Source organism: Pyrgilauda ruficollis, unplaced genomic scaffold (assembly GCF_017590135.1).
Source record: "Pyrgilauda ruficollis isolate IOZ18807 unplaced genomic scaffold, ASM1759013v1 scaffold6, whole genome shotgun sequence".
NCBI lineage: Eukaryota > Metazoa > Chordata > Aves > Passeriformes > Passeridae > Pyrgilauda > Pyrgilauda ruficollis.
The window spans coordinates 2,873,023-2,900,307 of NW_024527710.1; the positions used below are offsets into that span (position 1 = coordinate 2,873,023).

Consider the following 27,285-nt stretch of genomic DNA (forward strand, 5'->3'; position numbering starts at 1 on the left):
ATCAAATTTAAACTATCTGCTATTTTTCATTTTAACTAATTTATTTCTGATTAGTCCTTTTTAAAAAAAATATAAAGGGATTACAGGAAAATTAATCAAGAATTACTTGGGCTTTTTTATAATTCAGTATTATGAATAGGAAGCTACAGTCAATACCCACAGGAATTAACAGAAATCTTCAAAAAGGGATAGACAAAGCCATATTTTGGTCTGTTTTTTGTTTTATTAACATTCATGTATCTTCAAGAGGAAGTAACCCCCCAACAAAATAAACAAACACACAATTCCATTGATTTTTATTTGCCTTCTGGATATTTATAAGTGGGGAATGATGATAGGACTGGCATTCTGCTCTAGAAGTAGTACATCAAATTAGAGTATAATAAATTTTGCAGAAATACTTGTTAAGCACTGCTTTAATAATTAATCAGTAAAAAGGCAAGTCCATAATTTTCTAGTAGAGAAGATTTAATAGCTGATGGTGTAAGCATTTCCACTAAGATACTAATATTTATTTTTAGCAAAACAATATGAAAACACTTGTTGCTGAATGATTTGTAAAGTACCATTTCAACTCTCAATACAAAATGGAAACATCCCTATATTTTTTTTGCATTTGTTCTTTTACTTGCTAATTCCCAATGATGTTGCTTTCTTAGTGCAGACAGGTGTTACCTTCATTGTAAAAAGGTCTATGCTTCAGCAATAGTGTGGAAAGTCTTGCTCATGAAGGTGCTAGTTTAAGCAAAATTTCTTACATTTACTAAAAAAGTGTATGGTTTTATCCAAGACACCTCCCTGTGACCAAGTTTCTCCTTTGTAAACAGGGAAAACAAGCTTCCCTACTTCATGGAAGCAGGGTGAGTTTTGACTCACTTATGTCTGCATGAAATCTTAAGAATCTTGACCCAAATATACTATGTAATTATTATTATTTTGATAATTTAAAAATACAGTAATGAAACTTCTCCAGGGTATTTGAGACAATGTTTTACAGAAATCTGGTATCTGTTGATAGCACACACATCCTGTACTTGCCCAGGACATCAATCCTTCTGTCAGGGATGCTATTCACACAGGTTTTAATAGACTGTTCATCACAGACATCCAGCTGTTTAATCTCGAGGGTTTTGCCCAGCCTGTGACCTGCAGCTTCCTCCAGTGGTGCTTTCTTGGCCAGGTTCCTCATTGTGGCAAACACTGCAACACACCAGAAATCAAATCTGTACTGTGGCACTCCTACTGAGAAGTATTAAAGAACAGTGCTTTTACATCCAGGTCTTAATGTCAGTGATAGAAACCAGATAAAAACTAAAAGATTCTATTTTCAGCATATATTGTCACTGATTTCCCAGTCTGGTTCTGAAATCCTCGAGAAATTAAAAAGAAGAAGCTATGCATAATGATGAACACAGGGTGCATAAAGCATAATACTGTCACTAAAATATTTAAAAAATGGGTATCAAATTATGCCATTAAATTGTTTTTAGGTATCCCAAACCTAATTCTGGATTCCAGGTTTTTGGGGTTTTTTTCAATCACCACACTATTGAGCAGGATCACTATCATTTTATTAAAAAGTGAAGACATAATTGAAAAAATGTTTGTAAACTACTTCTTAAAATTGAAATTAATTATTGTAGCCTAATGGCTCAGAAAGCTCTAGATCTGCATCCAGTCAGTTAGCAGTAAAACACTAAGTGTGAGAGACTGAATTGCCACAGATTGCTGCCTTCACCTTGCCATCCATTTTCAATCATAGCAAATACCCTGCTTTGCAGCAATAAGACAAATCTCAGCCCTTTTGTTCACCTGCCTACACAGGTGTGGAATAATGAAATGTGCTTTAAGGAAAAAATTGCAAATTTAGAAACTGTTTACCTAAAGTCATTGCTTCGGTCTTCAAATGGGCATGGGCCTGTATATGTACAGATTTTAGCAGCCAGAAGCAAAGCTAACCCCAGCTGTGAACACATACTCAGAGCAGCATAATACTACAGATACTTTCAGATATTTGTTTTTTACTACTGTTCTTTTTCATTGCATGAGTGTGTACACTATTCAGTTCCAATAGTTGTTCCATTTCAATAAAGGTACAGAAATATCAACTGCTTACAGAAATCAGTATATTTTCACTGTATTTTCTCGACATTAGAAGAGGAAAACGAACCAGAACCGAGTCACCAAACTGAATACAACCATCTGTTAAATAACAGAGAAAAAGCAGCACCATCTCAAATAGTATGTTTTTGTAAAGATAAAGAACAGATAGATTGTTACCTTTAAATCTTTTCTCTTCATCTTTTGCCATTTTTACAGCTAATGCCAGTCCAATTCCTGAGGAGCAACCTGTAATGAGGACATTTCTTCTTGCCATTCTCTTCACTGAGTGGTTCAATTCTTCACAGGAGCAACAATATAAATGTAACTACAGCATAATGTGACTGGCCTTTAATACTATCTCCACCTTCCCTGAGTCAACAAATCTGAAAATGCACACCTGGACCTTGCATGATTAAGGGATAATCTCCAACTAAACAAAACAGAAGCAGATGCTCCTACATGTGTTTATAATCTGCATTATCAAAACTGATCAATACAGAATTTGATTAATCTATAAACTGAGGCACTTGTAAACTACATGGACTGTTTTTAATAGAATAACCAGCTTGCACAGTGCTAGCAGGAAAAGCCTTTTCCACAATTACCATTGCTCTGTAGTGCTAAGTTCTCCACTCACATCTATGGAAAGTAAACTGCACCCAGAGTGGGATCCCTCTGCTAAAGCTCTTCAGAATTCCTACACCTACAGCACCTCCTGGTTCTTTTACAACACACTGAGGAACAGATTTCTTCCCTAATGCCTTACTATTGTAAGAGTCTTAATAGGCATTACAGGAAAAAAAAAAAAAAAAAAAAAAAAACCAAATTTGCAAAATGGGATGGGAATTCTGAAGGAGACAAATTGTTGGACAGACTCCTCACATTTCCTTTTGGCAGTGTTCCCAACCAAGAACAGAGAAAGTCAGCAAGCATGCTGCAGTGGAGAACTGACAGGAAACATTGAACAGACCAGCTTCGCTACATTCTTGCTAAGACTGAAATCTCAACACTTCTGATTCTGCAACTGACATGTCAGAAATTTTAAAAAATAAGAACTGGCCTGATGTCTAGGTTTTGGAGAAAATATTTCACACATAAACTGTGGATTAAAAAGGGGCATTTGGGCTGGCACTTCAGTGCAATTCATGTTTAACATACAGTAACTGTAGGTATACTACATTCAGGAAGAAAATCAGTCCCTTGCTTCTGTCCTGAGTGACAGGAAAAAGAAAGACCTTAATAAGCAATTAGCCTTATGAACAGCATTCAGCTAATTGCAACGCCATTATACACAGTAAAATGTTTTTCAAGACTCAACAACCCCATGTAAATGCAACACACTTCAGAAGAATGAACTTAGTGTTCCAGGATTTGCATAGATGCAAACTGGATAGTAACTCAAGAAAAGCAGGACACTACAGAAATATTTAACTGAAATTATGTTTAAAAAAAGTCCATCCTTTCCAAAAGAAATAAATTGGCTTGAACAGTATAGGTGGAATCCTTAACTTCTCAGGCAAGCAACAAAATAGCAAAACATCTAAAGATAAAATATAATTATGATTCTCCTTATTTATCAGGTTTGTCCCACAGTTTAACCAGATAAGTCAGCATACAGACAAAATTTCATTGCAAATGCTATTTAGCTGATTCAGAGATTAGGCAAATTGCTTTTGCTGCTCATGCACATTTATATTTAGTGCATGTAGGAGGAGCAAATGAGGCATTATACAGTGCTAGTTAGTGGAATTCCATTAGTGTTGTGATGCAGCTGTAATTAAGGACTGGTTACATTTTCCACTTGAAATCCTGGTTTGAAGGGCTTATGTATTCCACTGCTTTAAAAAAATCTGTCAGAAATTTGATGCATACACTTCTAGGCTGAAGGCAAAGTGATGTGCATAAAGAGAGTTAAAAATAAAAGCAGTTTAATTTGAATTATTGCACCAGTCAACCTAATTCTAAGATTTTCCCTTTACAGGTATGTAGAGAAAGAAATAGCTTGATTTAAAACACACAATATATTTATTTCTGTAAGTAACAGTGGGTTTTGTCACATCATAATTTTCACAATAGCAGAATAAATAATCTGAAACTGCAGAAATACTTTAGATGAGTGCATCTTGACTTATCAATGGTAGCAGAATGTGTGGCTGGTTTTGCAGAACCACTTAACATGGAACATGTGGCATTTGTGGAACGTGTTTACATAAAGTGAAAGAGCCAGTACTGCCCAAGGAGTTTAGCAAACTGCCACTTGCAGTTTCTGGATACCTCAGATAGGTTTGTTGGCTAAGACACACTTTTAATATACAAAACTCTTAACTGAGGCCTGGTATTCAAACTGAAACACATTCAATTCTTTTCCTCTTCTTTACATCAAATAACTTTAGTAACTTGATTTCTGAAGTACGAATCACATGTCTTAATGCACATAAATCATGTGTGCATTAATCAGACTGATGCCTCAAAAGCATATTTGCTGATAAAAGCGGGGCCACTAGCCATTCATACCAGCTTAAGTGTGTAATACTTTTGGAAACCTGGAAATAAATATGTTTTAGAATGCATAGTTATGATGTGAATTTAATCAATCAGAATTTTTGTATGAATTTTTGTTTGATTAAAAATATCAAAAGAAACTACCTCAAGCTTTATGGCCCTGTCCCACAACCCTGTGTATCTTAAAGATACTGCTTGGAGTAAAGCAAGCAGGTTTTGCCACTGTCTGTGATCAAATCAGTGTCCCAAAACATCTTACAAACAGGTAAGTTTTAATAATATGTTGTGTCTGCAGCACTGCATTTGTACAAAACAAGATAAAATTGTCCCAAACAAAAATTGCTAATAAGGTAGTACCATTGTGCTTTTAGTTAGAAGTGAGATCTTAAACAAGCACATAATTTAAAAACCTTTGAAAAAGATGACAGCTCAAACTAATCCCCACAACTTAAAATAAATTGTTTTATTCTGAAGTATAAAAGATAAATTAATATGTTTTTATATGAAGGCAATAATCTCAATAACAGTTGGGAAAATAAAAAGGTTGTGATCTGCTTCAGTAGAAATAACTGCATGCCTTATTTAGAAACACAACTTTAAAACGTCCTCTTTGAATGCACAGTGACGATGCCAGCAGCAGCATCCCTGGGTTGCTGCTGGTCCAGTGGGCAGCAGCAGTGATTCCTTCACAGTTCTTGCATCTGAAACAAAATATGTGATGACCATGTCTAAATCCATTTGTACCAACATGTTACTTTTTCGTTATTAAACTTTACCTTACAAACTCAAGAAAACTAACAGCAGGTCTCAAGTCCATGGCTGCCATCTCAAATTCTGATTTATGTTATTAATGCATTTTTGTTCATTGTTCTTGTAACTGAAGAGCATTTGCTTTCTCCAAGAGCACAACTTACAAATTTTCCAATACCATATTAAGTTCCAGCAGATAAGAAAGAAAACATTAGGTAGAGCAGTTTTGAGAAGAAATCTTCATATGCAAATACTTGTAAAAACTTTGTACAGCTTAAATGAACACTGTCTTTTGAAATAACTCCTCTGCATGAGGCTTAAGGTTTCATGTAGGATCACATTGTTGTTCTTAAGTTACTAACAGTTCAGCAAGTGTCTGTAGAAACCCCATCAACAGTATTAAGGTATCAAGAGGAAAAAAGCCTATGATGTCCACCAACACCAAGAGAGAAAAAGAGCAAAAGAAATGGAAGCTGTGTGCAGAAGTCAATGCAGCCAAACCCAGCATGTTTGAGGTTAGGGGTTTTTTGTTAGTTTCTAGAGCTTTACTATCCCTACCCATCCTTTTAAAAACAAGTGAATATGCTGGATCTAATTATTCATTTATAGAAAAAATAGAGTTTTAGGTCTCTTTAGGATATATACACAGCAGCCATGTTTACATTAGCTAGTGCTGGAACACAACAAGAGACTCTATCAGCCACTACTGTTTGACATCATATCATCACTAAGGTTCCTGTAACTCATAAATTTAAAAAGAGATTATGTTGGTTCTCTGTTTATCTATCCATGCTTAGCTAGGTGCTTACTCTTTATGAGGAATGCTATACATAGTGTACACAAACACTTGTAAGTAGCATATAAACAGCTTACAGCTAACAAATGAAAGATTACAGTAATTCCTAATTTTTCATGCTATGCAGTTTTTCAAAAATGTTGTAAAAATTGCTTTTTAAAAACGTCAATCATTGCAAGCACTAATTTTTTCTTACTTCACTTCATTTTAATACAATTTAACTTCTCATTTCAGAAGGAAATATGGCCACAAAAATTAGTTTGCTGTAAATCCAATCTGCCTTTTTTTTAATAAAGAAAATTACTTCAATTTCCCAGAAAAATGAAAAAAGCCATTCTTAGTGTTCAGCAAGATATTTTCAGTTCCTTTATTTGGAATATTTACAGCTTCTAAGGGTAGCCGAGTGCTGTATTGTTACAAAATCTTCACTGCAGATTGAAGCACAGTAAGAACAAAGAATGATTCAACTGAATACTCTGTGACCTGGTTATTTTATGAGTCCCAAAGGGACAGAGTGGACCAGAACACAAATCAACCCTCCCAGCAATTCCTTCCCTGAACTAATATATTTTCTGTAATAAGCAAGGAAGGCAATGTATTAAGAAGAAAAAGAATGAGACAGACTGTACCCCTGGGCAAGACATACACACTGCCTCTCCACCCCTTTTCCCTAAATAGATTAGGCAATTTATTTTTTAGAACTAGGACAGAAAATTTCTGTGGAAGTCTGGTTAACCAGTCTGCAATGTGTTACTAATGGAGAAAGTGTTTTCGTACGTTATGTTAATATACTTAATTTTTAAACAAAGAAGGAACCATATAATATTCTAAATGTTATATTCTAAATGGAGCCAGAAGCCCTCTGCAACATATTTCATGGTTTGCACAGAATACTTCTAAAATCCAGTGGTTTTTTTACCTACTTCACTACAATGAAAATAAAATTTCATTTCCTTATCCCAAGTCTTGGAAGGAATATGACCAGAGCCGGGCTATTTTCAAAGCCTTTCTTATATTGTTCTTAGGCCTCTTCAAACCTGGTATTCCTTAGGAAAAACAAGACAATTTGTCTGGAAAGAAAGAGTCTAGTCAGCAATTATACAGGGGCTAGCTAGAGATGCTTTCTTTCTGAATCATCCCTTAAGAAAAGTTAGAAATTATTAATGGTATATGTGAAAGGTAGCAGCAGTCACTGTCCTGTTCTTGAGCATCATCAATAACCTAACAGAATTCAAGATGGAAGAGCTGACATTGCTTTAATTTGCAGTGAAACAACCTTCACATTCAGCTGTGACACAGCCAAGCCCTCATGATCTAGAATGCAGACCAAAAGTCTTTGGTGTTCACACAGAAATGAGGATGAGGCTTCTCTGATACCTCACCTTAGGGAAAACAAACACATAAATTCAGCATAACCAAAGTGGCAGAGCCCATCTTGGCTTTGGTGCTCTGCTCTAGCTTGGAATCATCCTTGATTATTAAATATTCTGCAGAAAGCCTGTTTATCTCAGATCCCATTTGTACTTGTGGAGACTGATTCATGCACCAAACCAAAGATTTGTATAATTCACAAATCAGCTGTCTTCTTGAGTCCCTCCACACACTCCCATTCACTAGGCCAAAAAATTCTCACTTCTCCTTCCTACCAGCATGCTAGAGCTTCGTGGTCTTTGATGCAATCATTTTCATAAGACAGCTCCTAGGTCATAAGAAGCTCTCATCATAAAGCATATTGCTTTGTTTCCTTTCAAGGAAGACCATATCATCCATAGCCAGAAAATCATGTCCCTAAAGATAATCAGTAACCAAATTTCTCCTCAGAAAGCAGACAATTGAGAGTTTGCCATAAAATCTGTAATTTTAAAGTAATTAGACTTAGGGGATATAGAATACAATGATTCTGGGAGACACACTAAAGAGACACCATATAATTTCTTCTAGGCAGTACAGTAATGGCATTAAAAATTGATAATTTATTGTCTATCCAAGGTATGTTTTACCTTTCCAAGAGCTTCTAGGCTATGTTGGTTTGTTTAATTCTTTTTTTCTTCAGCTGATTTATTTCCTGATCTCTCTGGAGCAATTCAAACTCTTTTTCACGAAGTTCGTCTTTAGAATGCTGGAGTTTCTTCTCTAAGCTCTCAATCTGAACAGGAAATGCAATTAAATCAGAACCAATATTTTACCCAAGTCAGAACAATTCTATTAAAAAAAACCCAAACCCACAAAACAAACAAAACTCCCAAATATTGTCAGTATTGACTGTGACTTTGGATTCCTTTGTCAATTTTTTATTTTGTCTACATTTTCCTTTACTAAAAGAGAAGTTTGGGAGCCATATTATATCAAGTGAAAAATCGGTTTTCATTTTTGAACTGTTATAGCCTTACAAAATTTATAGTTTTAATTGACAAACATCTATTTTTACTGGTACATTCCTTCCCTCTCCCTACAATTAAAAAAGAGGTTTTATCTTCTAGATTAAATCTGGCCAGCTATTATGTCCCAGGATCAGACTCTCTCACAGAATTAGCCGTCCTTTGTTAGGGAAACTGTGTTTTTGATTAAGAAGAGTTACCTGTTTATTGCATTCCTTAATTTCCAACTCTGACTTCTCTAAATTACACTGTAATTGAATTATTTGTTGCTCCATTTCTCCCTTATGCTCACGAACTGTCATATCTAATTGTGTAATCTAGAGGTAAAAAAGGAGGAAAACCAAATATTTTATTTTGAACTAATATGCAGATTTTAAAAAGCCATATTACAAACTATGAGAACAAAGTGAATGAAATTAATCCTTTGTAGCCTCAAGAGTATTCTCTTGAGTACTCAATATAAAGCTACACCCTAGCCATTTCATTTAAATAGTGGCTAAACATAAAAAGAAAAGGGGCAAATTGGGAAAAAGTCCATAACTGAATATGTTAGGTCCTCATATGTATATAATACAAACCTAGTTATCCTTTTCAAAGAAATAAGAATTTATTTATTGTTTATTGTACTAATCCACATTGTTAGGAAGTGCCAAATTTTGCCAAAGCAAAAAAATTCAGTTCATCAAATGCTTTGATGACTTCCTGGGGCAGTTCACAGGGTACTGTGGCAAAAATACATTGCAAGATCTGGCCTCCTTATGGTGTCACTTCTTGGAACAGACTTATTCAAATCCCCACTCCTTCTCTCTGAACCTCAAATATGCTTGAAGACAAAGGCTGGTAACTCTTTCAGGAAGAGGCTTATAATAAAGTGACAGAAGAAGAATTTTCCCATCATGGGCATCAAATCCTGAAGCCAGACCAGAAGTCTGAAAATATTTCAAGTGAGCTACAGAAATTTATTCACAACAAAGATACCATTTCATATTTAGAGGCTGCTTTAATGTGAATCAAATAAGCTCCAGTGCAAACAAGAACAGGAATCTATAGTCTCCAAGCACCCTTCAGCACAGATCTTTCCTTCCTCTTAGCAAACAGTTGCCCCATAACTTTATCACTAATGAAGAATTTTTGAAGAGGTTATGGCATAAGGCTTCTGATTTCCCTGGTACATAAGGCTTCAACAACATAGGGCTGGTTTGAGGTTGGCACTGTGGCTGTAGGAACCAGTACACTTTGAGACAATACATCAAACAACCAAACCTAGCAGGCCTAACCTGACTTTTCATAAGTTGCCTGCTATATAACAGGAATAATTGTCAGTAACATGCTTAAAAATTATCTCACCTGAGCTACTCTTTGTTTTAGTTCCCAATTCCTTTCTTTCAGTGCTTGGTCCATGTCAAGGAGTTCCTGCTTTTTGTCTTCAATTTCATCCTTGCAATACCTGAAATTCTCATACATTTAATTGCTTAATGCACTTTCTGTTGCTTAGCTTCAAATATCCAGCTTGAAAATCATGAGATCTATTACTTACTTACAGCATATTACCCTAAAGGTGAATTGATTGCAAGGAAACAAATCCAATTAGAATAATTCTGTTAATTATATTCCAGGTGGGGAATTCCTAGTAACTTCATTTTTCAAGTTATTTAATTGGCTATATCAGGATTCTTCAAAAAAGAAAGTATCATTAATTTGTGGTCAGAAAGGACAATTTGACTATTTTTATGATTGCTTCATAGCTTTAAGATTCTGAAAATAATTTCAACAGATTTTAAAACAAAATTCCCCAAAAAGAATTCAGCACCACTTTTAGAAATTAAAAATGAGCCAAGGATCTCAAGTATCAAGATATCTGATGGCCCCAAACCACCTCAAAATTATAGAGAGCTGTTAAGAACATTAAAAAATCCCATCCAAACTACTTGCTCTTCTTAAGGAATAACCAACATGACTAAGTTTTCCTGACAGAAAAGATAGCAGCTCACCTGAGCTCAGTTGTTAGATCCATGATAGCAATGTTCTTCTCCTCCAGAGAGGACTGTGCATTCTGCAATGCATCTTGCAACTCCTGAAGCTGTTTTGAAGTGATCTTTAATTCTCCCCAGGCACTCTGTAATGCAGATTCCAGTTCTGCTATTTTCTGTAAGGCTTTCCTGTGGCAAGTCTCACTTTGAAGCAGCTTATCTTCAAAATCATTCACTATTTTACACACACAGCACAAAAGAGAATGTTTAATCATCAGTACATCAGGGTCTTCATGCAACACCACTACCTAGTAGCACTTGTGGTCATAATAAATTTTCAGTATCACTATTTTTTAGGACAATCTGGAAAAACAGTGACTACTTATACAAAAAAAAAAAATTTATGGTACCTAAGTATTTGCTAGTTTTATTCAGTTCATAATCAACAATTGACCTGAAACATAAGGATATACCTATGGCCAAGGAGACAGTACAGACACAGTATAGTAACTGACCAAGCAGTGCTAGGAATAGTGCAAGCAGAATTGCTGCTATTTCTCTGGCTGAAAACAATGGTCCAATTAAACTAGATGGAAGATGATGGATTGGAATGTTATTTCCATAAACTTGTGGGGTTTTCTCTTTGTTTCAAAGAGCTGCATTTTTTGAATAGCATATGCCTTTACTAAAGCTAAATGTCTCATTTGACTATTACATTAAGAATCTGCATTACCATTTTACAGGGAAACTACTTAGTATTTCACCTGGGGAGAAGGTATATACCACAAAAGTGAGAATTTGCAAAAGTATGTGAAAAATATTTGTGATTTTTTTGGGTTGTGGGAGTGTTGTTCATTTGGGTTAGGTTTTGTTTGGGTTTAAAAAGATTATCAGTTTTTGACCCTCATGTACTTGATTTTGAAGGGGGGGAAGGAAAAATGTCTAATACATACAAAGGAATAGTTTAACAAAAGGAAGCCTGAGAAACAAAATAGCCAAATTACCCTCATTTGCCTTTCTATTGAGCTCTGATCTTGCTTCTTCCAGAGTGATATTCAAATGATTTATCTGCAGTGCTTTGTTTGCACCATCTCGTTTTAATTGCACTACTTCTTTTTCCATGCCAGTAAGTTCATTCTTGCAATGATCCATCTCCAATTTAATCTGTCTAAGAGAGGCAATAGAACAAAATGAACCAAGGAGTAACAAGAGCAACATGCTATAAGACAAGTGTTTGTGAATAGAATAGAAATAAAAGTCACGTTAAGTAGGCTTTTCTTATAATCAAAACTATATTCTTTAAGACTAGCAAGCTCCTGCAGAATGTACTATCTACAATTACAAGCAAGCTGGTTATGATTTGAACTGCTTTATGAAGTGCTATCTTAAGGCTAAGTAGGTTGCCAGGACATGCATTAGTTCCACTGGAAAGCTGTTCCAGAGTCATGCCCCTGCTAGTCAGAACTTCCCTTCTGATTTCCAGTCTGTGCTCCCAGAGACTGAAGCGTAAGGCCCCAGCTGAACACCATTTCAGACAGCAAGTGCTCTGATCCATATGGCCACGTGCAGAATGCACCCCTCATTTATCCTGAACCTACCTGATTGTACAATTCAGTTCAGCCACCTTCTGTCTGTTTAAATCTGCTTCCTGAGCAGCTAGGCGCACTTTCTCCTCCACCTTTCTTAACTCATCTTCTGCACATGCTTTCTGCTTCTGAAGCTCTTTTTCCAAATTGGATACCTATTGAAAATGGCATTTAAAGAGTAGTTTCAAATTGCATACCAAAGAGATACACATTCTTGTCTTGCAACTCATCTAGGGAGAGCTTTTACACAACAGATTTCTTTATAGCCTGTATGTAATTTAAGACTAAAACTCTGCACATTTGAAAGACAAATAGTTTCTAGAAAATGTAACAAGATACAACTTTCTGAATTTAAGTGCACCTCTACTTAACTGCAGTCTAGGGTTTGTCCAAGTACCTAGTCATTCTAATATAACTAGAATTTTTGATAGCTCAGAAACTGGATTAAGATAAAACAAGCCACTAAACTCTTTATTTTAGATATATTAAATAATAATTATCAACTCAGTTATCAAAGAAATATTCCGATTTTAGAGGTATTATGAAAACATACATAAGGCATTTAATTTTCTCTATACATGTAGACACTTCTCACCATACTGTACCTGTTTTTCAAGTTTAATTTGATTATCTTCCAACTCCCCATTTCTAATAGTTTCTTGCTGTAACATTTGTTGCTGATGATGCAAAGTTTGTTGCAGGAGAATATTTTGTTCACTCATGTCCTGAATAGTCTGACCTTTAATTTTGATTTCTTTCTGTAAATAATGAAGCTGAAAAGACATTTATTTTCCATTACAATAAAATATATTTCTTTGCAGTTGCTTCAACTATTCTCTCTTAATGAACACAGAATCACACTTGTGATGCAATAAAACTTTTGGGTCTGAATTTAGTTGCATTACAGTTTCAACAGTACATAACAGATCTCATAATTCATCACTGTATTATGCTCTATTCAGCAAGGAAAGTAGTAACTTCTCAGTCAGTCCCAGGTTTTGAGTCTTGCTTTTTAAATAGAACTTGTCAATATTTTAAAACCATGCATAGCAGATTTTTAGTTAGAACTATTTTTCGTTCAGCCAGTCTTCGTTATTTCACAGAAAGTCCTTGTTTTCCCCTTGAGATTTTGTTCTCAGGCCTCCCCTTTATTTCTTTTTGCCTGCATTACAATAGTCATTCCAATAAAAAAAGGAATTTTGAGTGCCTAACTTGTTTTATGTTGACTAATCTGGTTTCTCAGTGGTGAATGCCAGAGGGAACTGTTCTGGGGAACAGGGGGGAAAAAAAAAAAGAAAAAAAAAAAAAAAAAAAAAAAAAAGGGGGTGTTGTTTAAAAAAAAAAGCCTCACTTGCTACATTTGATGTTTCACACAGGATCCAGCCCCTTCATATGCAGTATAGCAACAGCAGGATTTAGGGCTTAGGAAGCAGCAGCAAATATCACAGGTTTATGTGTGACACAGACCACACAACTTCCACCAAGCTAATCCTGTACAGGGTCCAGCAACCTGCACTTGACTAAAGCCTCTCTCAGCAGGTAGGCCAGCACTGACATGATCAGCCTGCTATATAATTAGATCACCCACAAATAAAAATTCCTTCTCATATTTCAAGTTAACTCTTTCTTGCTTTCAAGTAGTAGTGGAAAGTATGATAAAACTCAGGGTCCAGAAGTAAACATTTCTTTTTATGCCCAGGACTTCTTCCCCATTAAGACAGTTGAAAAACAGATCAATTTTGTGCACTTAAATTTATATTACAATAGTGCTCTCTCCAATTCTTCCATGATAATGTTTTGTTTCACATTATTCTGATTTTGTTACCTCTTTCAACAATTCGTTTATCTTAGTGCTTCTTTTCCCTTAACTTACCCCGTGTTTTTGAGTTATGATTTTCCCCTTTACCCTCACAAAATGTATCATTTTTTCCCAGCTTACTTCCCATCCACAGGTCCTGCTGCAAATTTTGGCTATCATTTCACAAACTTTTAGATTAAATCAATCATAACAACAGTTCTCTGCAATACAGAAGAGTTTTTAAACAACCTGTTACCTCTTCAGACCTTTCTTTCAGCTGATTTTCAAACATCTCCTTATTTTCTTCTGACTGACTCAAATACAGTGCAACTTCTTCCTTACATACATTCAGTGCTGACTCAAGTTGTCGTACCTAGGTGAATGCAATAGATTATTTAAAATTGCATGGCAAGGTTTGTGTTAACTGGTCTAAAAATTGTATTAAAGACAGCTTTGTGTAAAACATCAGAAAAGCTACATTTTTATCATATGAGTATTAAAACAGTAATGGAAGATTATAGTAAACTTTAAAACTGAAATAGTCTTCAAAAATTGAAAATATGTGTGAAATTCAAAATAATTTAGACTGTGTTTATATCAGATGAAACTGATATGAGAAGATATGCCAGCATTTGTCAGTAGCTAGAATTTAAAAGCAAACATAGGGTCAATACCAAATCATTAATCCATCATGTTTCATTACATATAGAACTGCATAAATAAATTTGGAATTACCATCTTAGGTGAGTTTGCACACATGTGTTTTTTTTAAAAAACCACTCAGATCTTACCTACAATTCTTTTCAAAAAGTTACCAAGCAGCATGATTTCCCCTTCTGCACTGGGGGACAGTGCCTGCGTTTCACCAAATGGGAAAGGAAGAGCTTTGAGCAGTGTCAACACTGTCAATTTTACACTTTTAATGCTCATTTGGGTTTGAGTAATCTCTTACAAATACCTAATAACCTTGAACTGATAAAAATTATAACAAACAAACCCTGAGATCTTAAGGCATAATAATTAAACTTTTCTTAAACATTTGGTTTCAATACTAGGATTTCTCATCAATGAGAATTGTGCTGAGTTTAGCTGCAGAATGTCTAATTCTTTCAATTTTGCCAGCTTTCTAAATTATACTGGACTTTCTGTCTCTGTCCCCAGCTGATTCAAGAGCTTTTTGAAGAGAAATTACTATGTGTCTTAAAATTAAGTCTCTGGAAACAATCCCAAATACTGCAAAGTCACTTGGACAGCAAATTGGTCCTACACAAGCTCAGAAAAGCAAAGTCCCCAGTATCTTCACTGGTATCCTGAGGATTTAATACTTGACTGGGGAAAATCTGCACATTGCATTGGTTTATGTTACAAGTGTTGCATGGAAAATGTTTATCAGGCAAACACTAGGAAGAACTAGAGATGGCTAAAAACATGACTAACAGCATCACAGTATCACACATGTCTAAAATACATGCCATATGCAGACCAAAAGCATATATAACACATTAGCTCTATGAGACAGTGCTGGACTTTAGGAGGACAATAAGCACAAGTTTGCCCTATTTGTAACTACAGTAATTGCATTAAGCAATGATGCATTGCATCATCTCTTACTGTAGGTTTCATCATACTTCTTTTAATTGAACAAAGAAAAAAATGAAACAACAGATGAAAAATAAATACTTCAAACAAATAACTTCTGGAATATTTACTTAAGATAAATTTCTATAAAACAGTTTTCTATAAAAGATAAAAGGAAATACACTGTTACTGCAAACTTTAAAACTATTACTTGAACATTACAGAGAGTTTACTAACTTTGATTTTTTCTTCTGTTAACTGACTTTCCAGCATCTTCAATTCTTGCTCTTTCTTGACATTTTGATTTTCCATTTCCTGTTTTTATAGACATTTTTATTCAAGAGAACCACAGATAAATATTACATAACATTAATCTAATGTTATAAAGTTATAAATAATTTAATAAAAACTCATAATCAGGAAAAAAACGTAGATCAGTGTATCCAAAACACAATTGCTTGTATAATGTATTTGTGTGCATGACACTCTGAAGTGAATTTGGTTGCTGAGAAATGTCTCTTCATATTCTGCAGCAGCAGGCATTATCATATTAGAAATTATTGGTTTTCCACCTAGTGCAGGATTGATGCAATCATTCTTTATCCAGATCTCTTTGCTTTCATTAGAGAGAGAAGCCCAAGGGGCAATCCAGAGGCATAAAGAAAATGCTAAGACAGAAAATACTGAAAGGTCATTAAAATTTGTACAATATATAGTAGTAGTAGTAATTGGTGACTACACTAGATTCAGTCAATTGCTCAAACAAGAATTAAGGAGCAAAAACAGACATCTTTCATTTTCCCAACTTTTTCCATGTATTTATGGATATGCTTTCCATTATTTTGGTCACTTGCTTGATTTGCATTTAAAGAAAGTCAAGAGCCAGCCTTACCTCTCTGTTTCCTATTAGCAGCCCATCCAATGATTCGATGTGATGCTGTTTATGTATAACCTCTTGTTGTAAAATAGATATTATTTTATCTTGTTCAATGACTTGTTGATGTTTTTTCTCCAGCTGTGTCTGAAGCTGTCCGTAAGTAAATAGTAATTTATTATTTTAATAAAAGTGTATTCATCGAAATATGCGATTCAGTTCTGTTCTCCCATCATTTTTATAATGAAAATTAAATACATTACTGCCATCAGCAGTATTGCACAGTCTTAAAATTATCAAGAAATCCTAAGCACTTAAGATCTTAATTCCAGGGGAGAATGAGGGCAGAGAGAGTGTAATTGTCTGTCACCAGCCAATACAATAAGACATGCATACATTCTTTACTAAAAGATGAGAAGCTTCTTAAACAGCTAGAAATAATCACAGTTATATTTCTAACTACATGGAGAAACATTTCTTCTCTAGAGACTGAAAACCCCCTGAATGCAGATGCTGATAAGGCTCAGTTTGGCAGAGGTTCAGGCAATGAGAACATTTTTAGAAGCTGTCATGCTTTAAACCCAGTAGGTACTAAAGCTATACTTGTTTTTTCCTGTGTGTTTGGAGCAAAAAACATCAGAACTCTTCCTAAGTCCTTATTTCTCTTCAGATGAGCAGGACATGAATATTTCAGAGGGAAAGTTGTATAGCTAGTTAGATGGAAGATGTAGTAAAATCAGGGAATGCAGGGAGAAGAAAGAGCTTTTTAACATAACATTTTAAGGGAGGTGTCTCAAAATTACAAGACAAACCAATATAGGAAAAAGTTACCAAGGATAACACTCATACATACTACCACACCATAAAGGTCTTACTAGGTCAATCTGTTTCTCCATTTCTTTGTGCTGCTCGAGGTGAAGCAACTTTTCATTTTCAAAAGCATTAGTTATTTTCTCATGTTCTTCACTGATAGTTGTTTTCAGCTCATGAATGCATCTGTTTTTTCCCTGGGAAGTGGCAACAATAAAAGGACTTAATAAAAACATTTGGCTGTGATAATAAACAGTTTTATTTGATCATCTGGTTTCTAGATTTCATAAAGGAACAACAAACAAAATTCTGAGGTTACACAGAGCATGTGTCATCTCAAAGGATGTCACACTTATACCACAGGTATAGAATGTCAGTAAATGCAGCCACTACAGAGACAAGGTGTCTGCCAAGATGGATTATGGCACAGCTAACTCCTGACAAAGACAAAAAGAAATTCTGTGTTCATATGGATAGATGGGATCTTTAAAATACCATTTTGAAGACTCGTTAATTTACAAATCTACATGTATGTCACTGAAACAAATGGCAATTCAACAGGGCCAGATCTTCATGTGACCACAAGGAAAACGTAACATGTTCATTAATAACCTGCCACATTCAAGGGCAGGGAAAAAAGGATGTTCAAACAAGATTCTGTTTTTAAAACTTGTGTTCCTAAAATCTGCTCAGATTTTTTAGCAGATCTGAAAGTCCACATATTCTGAATACAGGGAATACTACTGTCAAGTTACTTTTATGTGTTTTTAAGTAAATGTGGTTTCTCACTGAGAACATTTTACCATGAGTTCCAGTTCCAACTCAATATTTCTTTCTGCAGCAGTGGAATAAGCAATAGTCTTTTCTTCCAACTGTTTCTCAAGTGCAGAAAGCTGAGAAGACTTCTTTCTTATCTGAAATGAAATATAGCACAAAACAGCATGCAGACAACTGTTTCAGTTTTATTCAAATATTTGTATGCACTTTCTTATCACCAATTCTATTTTAGCTACTACTATAGTATTTTCAATAAATTATGGTTTGGTTGATTTTGTTGAACTATTATATTTTATTCCTTACAAACAAAGATTCAGGTCAATTTACTTACAATTTATCCAATTAATTATCAGTGAATTGCTTTACATATTTATAACATTTACATTCATTATTAGGAAATAACTGCAAAGCCCATTATGCTGAACTTCATAAACACCTTAGCACCAGAATGCAAACATTAACAATTTAATTTATTCACCCTGAGAAAAGCTGAAGCTTAAATTTTTTTTTGTGACTCCCTGGTAATGATGTTCATCTCTGAACAATTAATGTAACAATTAATGAGGAAAAATACAACTGTTCCTTCAATCTGTTTCCTAGGGTTAGCCATTAATTCAACTACACCAAAGCAACAAGACTCTGGTGTGCGTATTTTCCACATAACAAATCAAAGTAGTAGCAGAAAATCCTACTACTTTAAAACAGTATTTCTGACAAGTAACAAATTAAAGTTGGTAAGTCTTTCTGCTTGCTTAAAAATTTAGTTTGAATTTTTGTCAAATTAGTCAGATTTTAAAATTATGATGGCAATTGCAGTTCTTCCATAACTATTGTCTTCACTACCTTTGATTACTGAACTGAAAAAAAGTGGCATATTCTTTTCAGTGCTATTTAAAACTTACTTCTCTCTCTAAGCTATTTGTTTTTGAAGCCTTCTTCAATAGGTCTTCCTGTATGATCTGAAATTGACTGGTTCTTTGAGCCATGCTGGTCCTCAAGGCAGAATTCTCATCATCTGCTTTTATCAGTTTAGTGCGTAGCTCTTCTATCTCTTTCTGGAATTTTTGCCTCACCTTTTCAAACTGTTTGCTTATAAGTTCCAACTGTTGACATTTTCTCCTCTCTCAAAGTAGAAAAAATAAATTTAAGGTTAATTTATAAAAGAACATGCAAACCCATAATGTAACTGAATCCAGTGACTCACAAAACCAAACAAAAATCCCAACAAAACCCCAAGAAACAAGCAAAATAAAGACAGCATCATCATATAGGTGCCCTGACGTAATTTCATGGAGCAGTCCTAACAGTAATGACAGAAGCAATCAGAAAACACAAACAGCAGGATACAGAGAAAAGAGTCAACAAAAACACAGAGACTTTAGCACCATCTGCCTAAAGAAAAAAATACATGGTTCCATTTCAACACAACTCCTAGCTCAGCTATTGCTGAACAAAGCAGCCAAAGAAAGAAATATATTGTGTTTGGAGAACATGACAGTTTCCAAGGTGGCAAAATGTTCCCCGTTCAAACAAAGCATACATGCTGTAAAACCAACTTGAACCCTTGCAGAACATTTCTGTTCTGTGGATTAATTAGACAGAACTGCACAGCTATTTCAGCAAGCTTACCTCCTGGATTTCTGATCAATTTGACAGGCTCTGTTTCCAGGTCACATAACCTGCTGTTTCCTTGTCCTTCATTACTCTTAGAAAGATGCTCAGCTCCAGTACAGATAGTTAAGTTTGCACCAGGCTTTTGAATTTCTGCTTCTTTCATTGCCAGTTTAATGCTAGTATAAAGGAGACAGCTATTTAACATTCTTTCTGCATGCTAATTCTAATAGCACCTTATTATCTGCCTAATATTGCCAGAGTTCAGTAACCAGAAAGTTATACCTTAGGTCTGCAATCAAAGACTTTCTTGATTCACCACAAGATTCAGAGGGAGCTTCTTTTGCTGAGGAACTCAAGAGCTGGTGTTTGAAATTGTGCCATTTAAACTAAAAGTTAAGAGAAAACAAAGATCAATGAAAAATCAACCTTTTATTGTGTCATAGCACCCTTAATTCATGTGTTATACTGGCAAATAAATTTTAAGACACAAATACCAGGATATTAAAAGTTTGGATAACTCAATCCTTAAAATTATTCAAAACATAATACACTGTTAAGATTATATCAGTTACTCTACCTCTTCAGATGTGCTTAAAGACAATTGAGAAATAATGGTTTCTAGTATGCTGAGCTCTTCCCTTGAATCCTCTATTTCTTGATGACATAATTTCAAGTGGTTCTGTTGCTCTGCAGTAAGCGCTCTCAGCTCTTCATTTTCACTTATTAGAGCATTTTTCTCTTTAAGTACTACTTCTTTTTCAGAAAGTTCACTCTTAAGCTTGATGATCTCCTGATCAGACTGACTCAGCATTGATGTAATTTCGGTGTTCTTTGCCTCTAGAGCTTTAATTTCTTCTTTTGTGTTGTGATTCTCTTCCTTTAATTGTCTAAAAAGACATTTAAAAGGTATTTTCATTACTAGAGGCAGAGACTTACTGAGGAGACTCAAGCTAGGGTAAAGGTGTTCATATGCTGCCCACTCTTGCCAAAATGGCCTAAAGAGCCACAATTAAGACAGGAATGTAAGTGTGGACAAAGCATGTAAATTGAATAACCCCAAAATGTCTTTGCAGGTGTTTGTCCAAACCTAACAATTCTAAAGACAATCAGCTGATGGTTGTCTTCCCTCATTAAAGCAATGAGGGAATTACCAAAGAACTTCTGAAAAAAAGGGGGCTTCGGCTTGAAATGAAACATTCCCCACCAGATGCCAAGAGCATTCCTCATTGCAGCTAGGGACTGCCAAGGGGTGTGCAGCAGGCAGGGACCAGGGGTGGCAGTGCAGGGCACTGCTCACAGCAGCAGCTGGGGCAGAGCACAGGGGACAGCAAAGCAGAGCAGCTCCTGGCCCTCTGCAGCAGCCAGCCAGCCTGGGAACAGTGCCCCAGAAGGCTCGGGGGGGCTTCTTCCTGGGAATGGGGGGCAGAACGTGGGATTAAAGGGTTTAAAAATTACTTACAGAAAGTGAGTAGGAATGTATTGAACTATATGAATTGAGCAGAACATTCACAGTGACAGCTGCAACATGCAAGTTCTTGCAAAAACACTGTGCAGAGAATTTTTAAAAGCCTTTATGTTACCTTAGTTGCTCTTCTAGGATGTCTAGATCCTTCCTGTAGCTGATACACTCATCATTCAACTTCTCTTTTTCTTTTTCACAATTAATTAAACGTTCTCCCAAGACTACTTCTTCAGCTTCAGCCTTAAAAAGCAATATTTTTTTTTTTCATTACTGTACAGCAATAAACCAAGCTTCCATGTCAAGAGGCTATTTTAAAAATAATATTATGCTCTTTCTGGTAAGTCAACAGATAATACTACTGCTCACTATTGTGAAGAGAAGGAGAGAGGCAAAGAAATTTTCTTTTTCTGTCATTTAGGAAAAAAATAATATTTTAGAGTATATTTGTGGTTGGCAGCCTTGTTCCACAAGGAAAGATGTCTAACAGAACAAAAATCTCTGTAAGAGCTAACTTATTTTCTCCTCCCACAAGGCAGGAACAATTAACAATTCTGATTGTTGGAACTTTGGGAGATGACTTCATTTTCATCTTAGCTCTTCTTCAGCACGTTTCATTGAGCAGCTTATACATATGGAGGAAAAAGAGCTTTTAAAGGATTTTGTATTTTTAAAATGTAAACTTCCCAGCTGGCAAGCAGAAGACATAAGAAACAGCAGCAGTATTAGGATACTGCAAAGATGCAGACTCCACAGATCCAGACTGTGCAAAGACAGTATAAAATTATATAACTGAATTTATCACTACAGTTGCTTACCCTGTCTCACCTCTTTCAGGACTTTGCCACCAAGTGGAAACAATTGACTCACTGATGAACCTGCTGCTATTAGCTGCCTGGCCTATTGGAAGAAACATCTTCACACCATGGCAAACACGAGTGAAGAAAAAACTCCCACCTTTTCTAATTTTTCAGTTATTTCTGCTTTATACTTCATAAAAGCCTTTGTCAGCTCCTCCACATTCAACAAAGCTTCATTTCTTTGCTGTTGTGCTCTGTCAAGCAAAAGATGCAAATCAATTTTAAAACCCACGAACTCCAGCCATTAATGTAACTATCTTCTCCAGTTACTAAAAACAACTACTGCAGTAACTGCTCTGGGTACTTCCTTTCTTCTTCCAACTTTCCAAGCCCCAGATATCAGACAAGACTCTGTTGCAAGAAACAATCCCACTGCTTCCCTCTATCACTCCACAGCACTGCCCCCTCCCCTGTCATTGCTCATTAGGGAAGAAGTTGGCAGAGTAACCTCAGCAGAGCTCAGGTGTGCAGTCTGTTCAGGACAGCCAACATGGGCACACAAGAATTCCTGCTGCTCAATGACATTTCTCTCTTCCACTAAGGAGCTGGGGCAGTGCCTCATCTAATACAGTCAGCCATTGAGGTCTCTCAGTCTGAGGACCAGTGCCCATTTGGAGATGGCAAAAGTGTTCAGAGGAGGGGATAAAAGCATTTCAGAACAACAAAATAGCATTAGTCTAAAGCACTTCAGGTTGCCTGTAAGTTGTTGCAATTAATGATTAAAAGTAAACCATAGTAATTGTTGATACTAACCATAACATCATACTTAACACCTGGCAGAAGCTCAGCTTTTCTGAAGTACAAAAATATTTACATTTACAACTACTAACTAAGTACAGCTCTGAAGGAGCAGCAATCATAAAGCAAAACATTTCTTCAACTAGCAGTGCAAGCCCCACAGTATTTCAGGTTTTCTTGCCATAAGAAGGTTAGAGGTAATTTCATGGGTAGAGGCACAAGTCAAACAAAGAGTTTGCACTTAAAAGGTTCAAGAAATGCTTTCCCAAGCTATTAATTCAGGTAATTTTTTGCCCCAGGTAATGCAGTTAAATTAATAGGGAAGGTAGGGATCTTTTTATTTATTCCACTCACTTCTTTAAATTACATTTTGGAGGTGATGGAGTGTTCATAGCAACTTCCAACAGTCAAATTCCCTAACCTTCCCAGTAGTGACAGAGCCACTAGGCTAAAGGAGGCAAGAGGAAAGGGAAATGGGGACTGAGATGGAATTACAGCACCCTTTTCAACAGTATCACATAGACAAGTAAGATTAAGCATAACATAAAAATGTTCTCTTGATTAAGCTGTTCTTTTATAATTTTCCTCACACCAAGGAATACTGCTGAATACCAGCTGCTGAGTATACACTGCAGGTTCTTGCAAGACAAATACAAAAATAATTCAGGAGAAATATATTCTGGACACTGAAGCTCTCCACTGCAGTACATCCATTCTGAAGGAAAAAAACCAGCTGATAAACTGGGCACTAATGTGTGCTATCAGCCTGCAACAACAGCTGATCTCAAAGATTTTAAACATGCCCATTTAAATAATCAGTACTTTACCACAGAATTTCCCCTTTTTAAAAAAAATAACATCCTTAAAACAGAAAAGTAATGTGATCCCACAAAGCAAACCACTGCCAATGGAAATAAACACTTATGCTCTATTATTCTATGCTCCATTTGTTAAAATTAGTTAATTACCTCTTTCCTTGCTTGCTTTGTTCAATTAACTCAATTTTCAGAATTTTATAACCCTTTTGATATCTTTCCAACATGTGTTCTCTTTCCATTGCTGTTTTCTGATTTTGATCTAGTCTATCTTCTGCATCTCTAGCAAATAAACAAAGCATAATAAAAAAATAAGAACTTTTTGTAAAGAAAACATATTCCTGTCGTTCTTTAGCGCATACAACGTTCCAGAAGTGCTAGACAAACATGCTATCACTCTCAAAGCTGGGTTAGGAGCAGCCACAGTCTGCAGACTCCCCAGGAGTATGTCTGCAGTCTGGAGTGCTATCTAAGACTTATCAATAGGCACCAGGGGTCACAACAACTGCCAAGGCCCCAGAGAGCTGACCTTGTGTCATGAGCTCTGATCATAGAAATCATATTTTCTCTGCCAAGAGGTGTGACTGGAAAAGAACACTAAAATATACATTTAACATAAGTATTTTTACTTTTTTTTTTTTTGTGAAGACAGACTACTGAGATATTAATTGAATATTCCACAGCAGGAGGTTGTAAGGCAAGTTGACAGCCAGGTATGTCTTCCTGACACCTCTGAACAGCATTTGCATCAGTTTTATTTGGCCATTTGCCTTGATTAATGTATTCATGAAGAAAGAATCCTTTATGTTACAAAGAACACAGCCGTGTTCAGAAACATGTATGCTTGTTACAAGAGAATATATGTGGTTACGTAGCAAACAATCACCCTAGCCAGTTGTAAGGGCACATTCCTATTCAGTACACATTACAAACTAGTTTCTTTCACCAGTCTTTATTATTTTTTCTCAGTTTCTTGAAGTTCATTCAGCACAAACTAAACCATGCCCTTCCTCCTATAAATGGCTCTGAAATGAAAGTTTCAGACCCCAGATTACATGACCCACACAGGATCAGAAATTATGTCATCCCTAAAAAGAGATTGGACTAGCAGAAAGACAACAATAAAATATTGATTTAAAAGTACACATTACTTCAGAATTTTATCTTGAGCTGAAACTTCTGCTTCCAAATTTACAATCTGTTCTTTCAACTTCGGAATGCTGATTAAATGTGTAGCTAAAGCAGCCTCTAGATATGAAATCTGAAATACAAACATATTTGGGGTTAACATTTGCATACATACAGGTGAGAAACATAAGAACAATCTGCTTACTAAATGACAGTGCTCTTAACCCTACTGTAAATTATGTTTGTTTATCTACACCACCTTAACTCCAATTTTCTGCTCATTTAACATTCCTTCCAGTTCCAGTGTGATAGTCTGTCTAGCAAAATGATTTCTTTACAGTTTGATCTTGTCACTTGCTTTTCCCCAGAAGTTTATATCCAACTACTTCTTCTTTTAGTGCCAGGCAAACATTTTGTTTGTCTATTTATTTGTACTGTTTTGGACATAACATTTCTCAAACAAAACCCACTAAGCATAGCCATATATTATTAATATTCTATATAAACCAAATAAAACAACATAGTTGTCCTGAAATAAACCTGTACAGAGAAGTGTAAACTAAATCAGTAATGATCTATTAATAGAATATTCCCTTCTAACTCATCTTCACTTTTTTTTCAAAATAGCAATATTAATCGAACTTGAGCGATGAACTATTTTCATTTCCTAGACAACTGATTACTGTGCCATTATTATTCCCACTAATCTCTCAGACACATGAAGGAACAGTACTAAAAGCATTACTAAACTATTTTCTTTCACAGTGTGTTTTTCATTCTGTGGCTTACTGTCTTTAGACTAAACTTTGGAACATAAGTAGATGGAATTCAAAATTAATATAGTTATTTTGCCCATGGAGAAATAGATTCCAAACTATTCTGTCCAAGATTAATATTGATTATGACATATATACTAAATATTAAACTTACACAGATTAAAATAAGACAAAACCCAGCACATTCTGCTTGGAATTCTAAACTCAAAAATCATGGTCACTGGGTGTCTTGGGGTACACTAAAGATACATACTTTTGTTTTTGCCTGCATCAGTTCAAAGTTCATTGTTTCCACTCTGTTCTTCAGGCAGTGATTCTGAGAAGTCAAAGATGCATTTTGCTCATGAAGGGCATCCAACTGCTCCTGAAGTTGTTCATTTTCTTCCACAGTTTTATTCAAAGTGGTGGATACAGAGTAAGACTAGACATACAAATATGTTTGTTTATATATATATATATATACACACACTTACATAAAAACACATCATAGTATGAATAACAGTGTGGGTTTAAAGGGAACTTTAAAAGTCACTTACTCCAGCCACCTCCCCATGAGCAAGGACACTCTAAAGTAGATCAACTTGCTCAGAGCCCTGACCAGCCTGACCTTGGATGTTTCCTGGGAAGGGGGATCTACCACGGCTCCGGGCCACCTGCGGCTGTGCTGCACCACCCTCATGAGTAAAACACCTGTTACAGCTCAGCTAAATCAGCTGAAAATCGTTACCCCTTGTCCTGTCCCAGCAGGACCTGCTAAAAGCTTTGTGCCCATCTTCCTTGCAAGCCTCAAGCCCCGAAAGGCTGAGCAGAATCCTCCCCGCAGAGGTGTACTCAAGGGATACAATGTTTAAGGTGCTCACCTGACATCACTGCAGATCCTACAGTGGATCTACTCCAAGCCCAGCAGCCAAAAATGCTCAAAAACATAGCAAAGAATAGAAAGCCAAAGTAATAAAAAGGAGTAACGAAGAGGAATATTTACTTTGCATTTTCTTTGAAAATCACGGTGAGAGGTTTTCCCAGAATTCTTCTTACAGCTGGAAAAGCCTTGACAATCGTAATTGGGCTGTACAAAGTCCTCCAGAGGGACATCTGTGACCTCATCGAAGCAGTGGCCGTAATGTCCCCTTGTACTAGTGTGGGGAGGGAGAGCAAAAAGTCACTAGTGCTTTTTTTCTTTATTAGGCTGCTCATAGAGACTATTCAATCAAAAAGCAGAAAAGGAGCTAATGACAGTAATCCATCACACAGAATACAACAGAGTTAGGCTACAAGAGACAGGAGGCTCTCATTCCCAGACACGCTCATACCTGGAAAGCTCTTTCTCTACACTTTGTAGGTTTCTTTCAGTTCTCCTCAGCTGATTCTGTAATGACTGCACATTTGCGAGCAGGTCCTCGTCAGCATCACTTTTAGAGCAAGTCCACATACTACATTCCATTGGTAACATGCTAAGTAAGGCTAAAGTAATATTTAATAGTAAAACACTGTTAAATGGGCATAAAAACTATATGCAAAATTTTTTTTTAAAAAGTAAAGGAGAAAAAAATACAAGAAAAAACTCAATTTCCAAATGTATACATTTCACACACTCCTTCTTCCTAGGTTCATTTGATAAAAGTAACAAATTGCCTCTTTTGTGAGGAGAATGCATTCCTGAAGTACAGAAAGCTCCATGACTTGCCATAGATGAAAACTGGAAAAACCTGCCGTGCATTATTTGCCAGAAATCTGTCACGGAGCGCATCCCAGAGATGTGGCAGTGCCGTGCACCTGGCGGGGAGCCCGGGAAGCGAACGGCGCACAAGCAAAACTTGCCTCACAGCCGTGACCAGCGCAACGAGAGACCAAAGCGAACCGGCCCCGGGCGGACGGGCAGCACCACAGCCAGGGCGGGGAGCGCCGCAGGACCCCGAGCCAGGGGCCCGGGCTGGCGGAGAGCTGCGGCACGGGGCGCTGGCGGCCGTCCCTCG

The 27,285-nt window shown here is 36.1% G+C and overlaps 1 protein-coding gene across 1 annotated transcript; it reads right to left on the reverse strand.

The window, feature by feature from the left end:
• Nucleotides 1–1,061: 1,061 nt before the first annotated feature.
• Nucleotides 1,062–27,260, reverse strand: CCDC18 (coiled-coil domain containing 18). The gene is given in 26 exon segments (XM_041483111.1): nucleotides 1,062–1,200; nucleotides 8,152–8,178; nucleotides 8,181–8,297; nucleotides 8,730–8,846; nucleotides 9,877–9,976; nucleotides 10,521–10,734; nucleotides 11,504–11,667; nucleotides 12,098–12,240; nucleotides 12,691–12,858; nucleotides 14,140–14,256; nucleotides 15,699–15,776; nucleotides 16,354–16,488; nucleotides 17,211–17,342; nucleotides 17,949–18,059; nucleotides 18,825–19,045; nucleotides 19,552–19,712; nucleotides 19,819–19,922; nucleotides 20,114–20,423; nucleotides 21,117–21,238; nucleotides 21,953–22,049; nucleotides 23,562–23,690; nucleotides 24,560–24,669; nucleotides 25,566–25,733; nucleotides 26,295–26,445; nucleotides 26,623–26,773; nucleotides 27,131–27,260. Coding segments are annotated over 25 exon segments (3,351 nt in total). The 5' UTR covers nucleotides 26,763–26,773; nucleotides 27,131–27,260; the 3' UTR covers nucleotides 1,062–1,185.
• Between the last annotated feature and the right edge of the window lie 25 nt (nucleotides 27,261–27,285).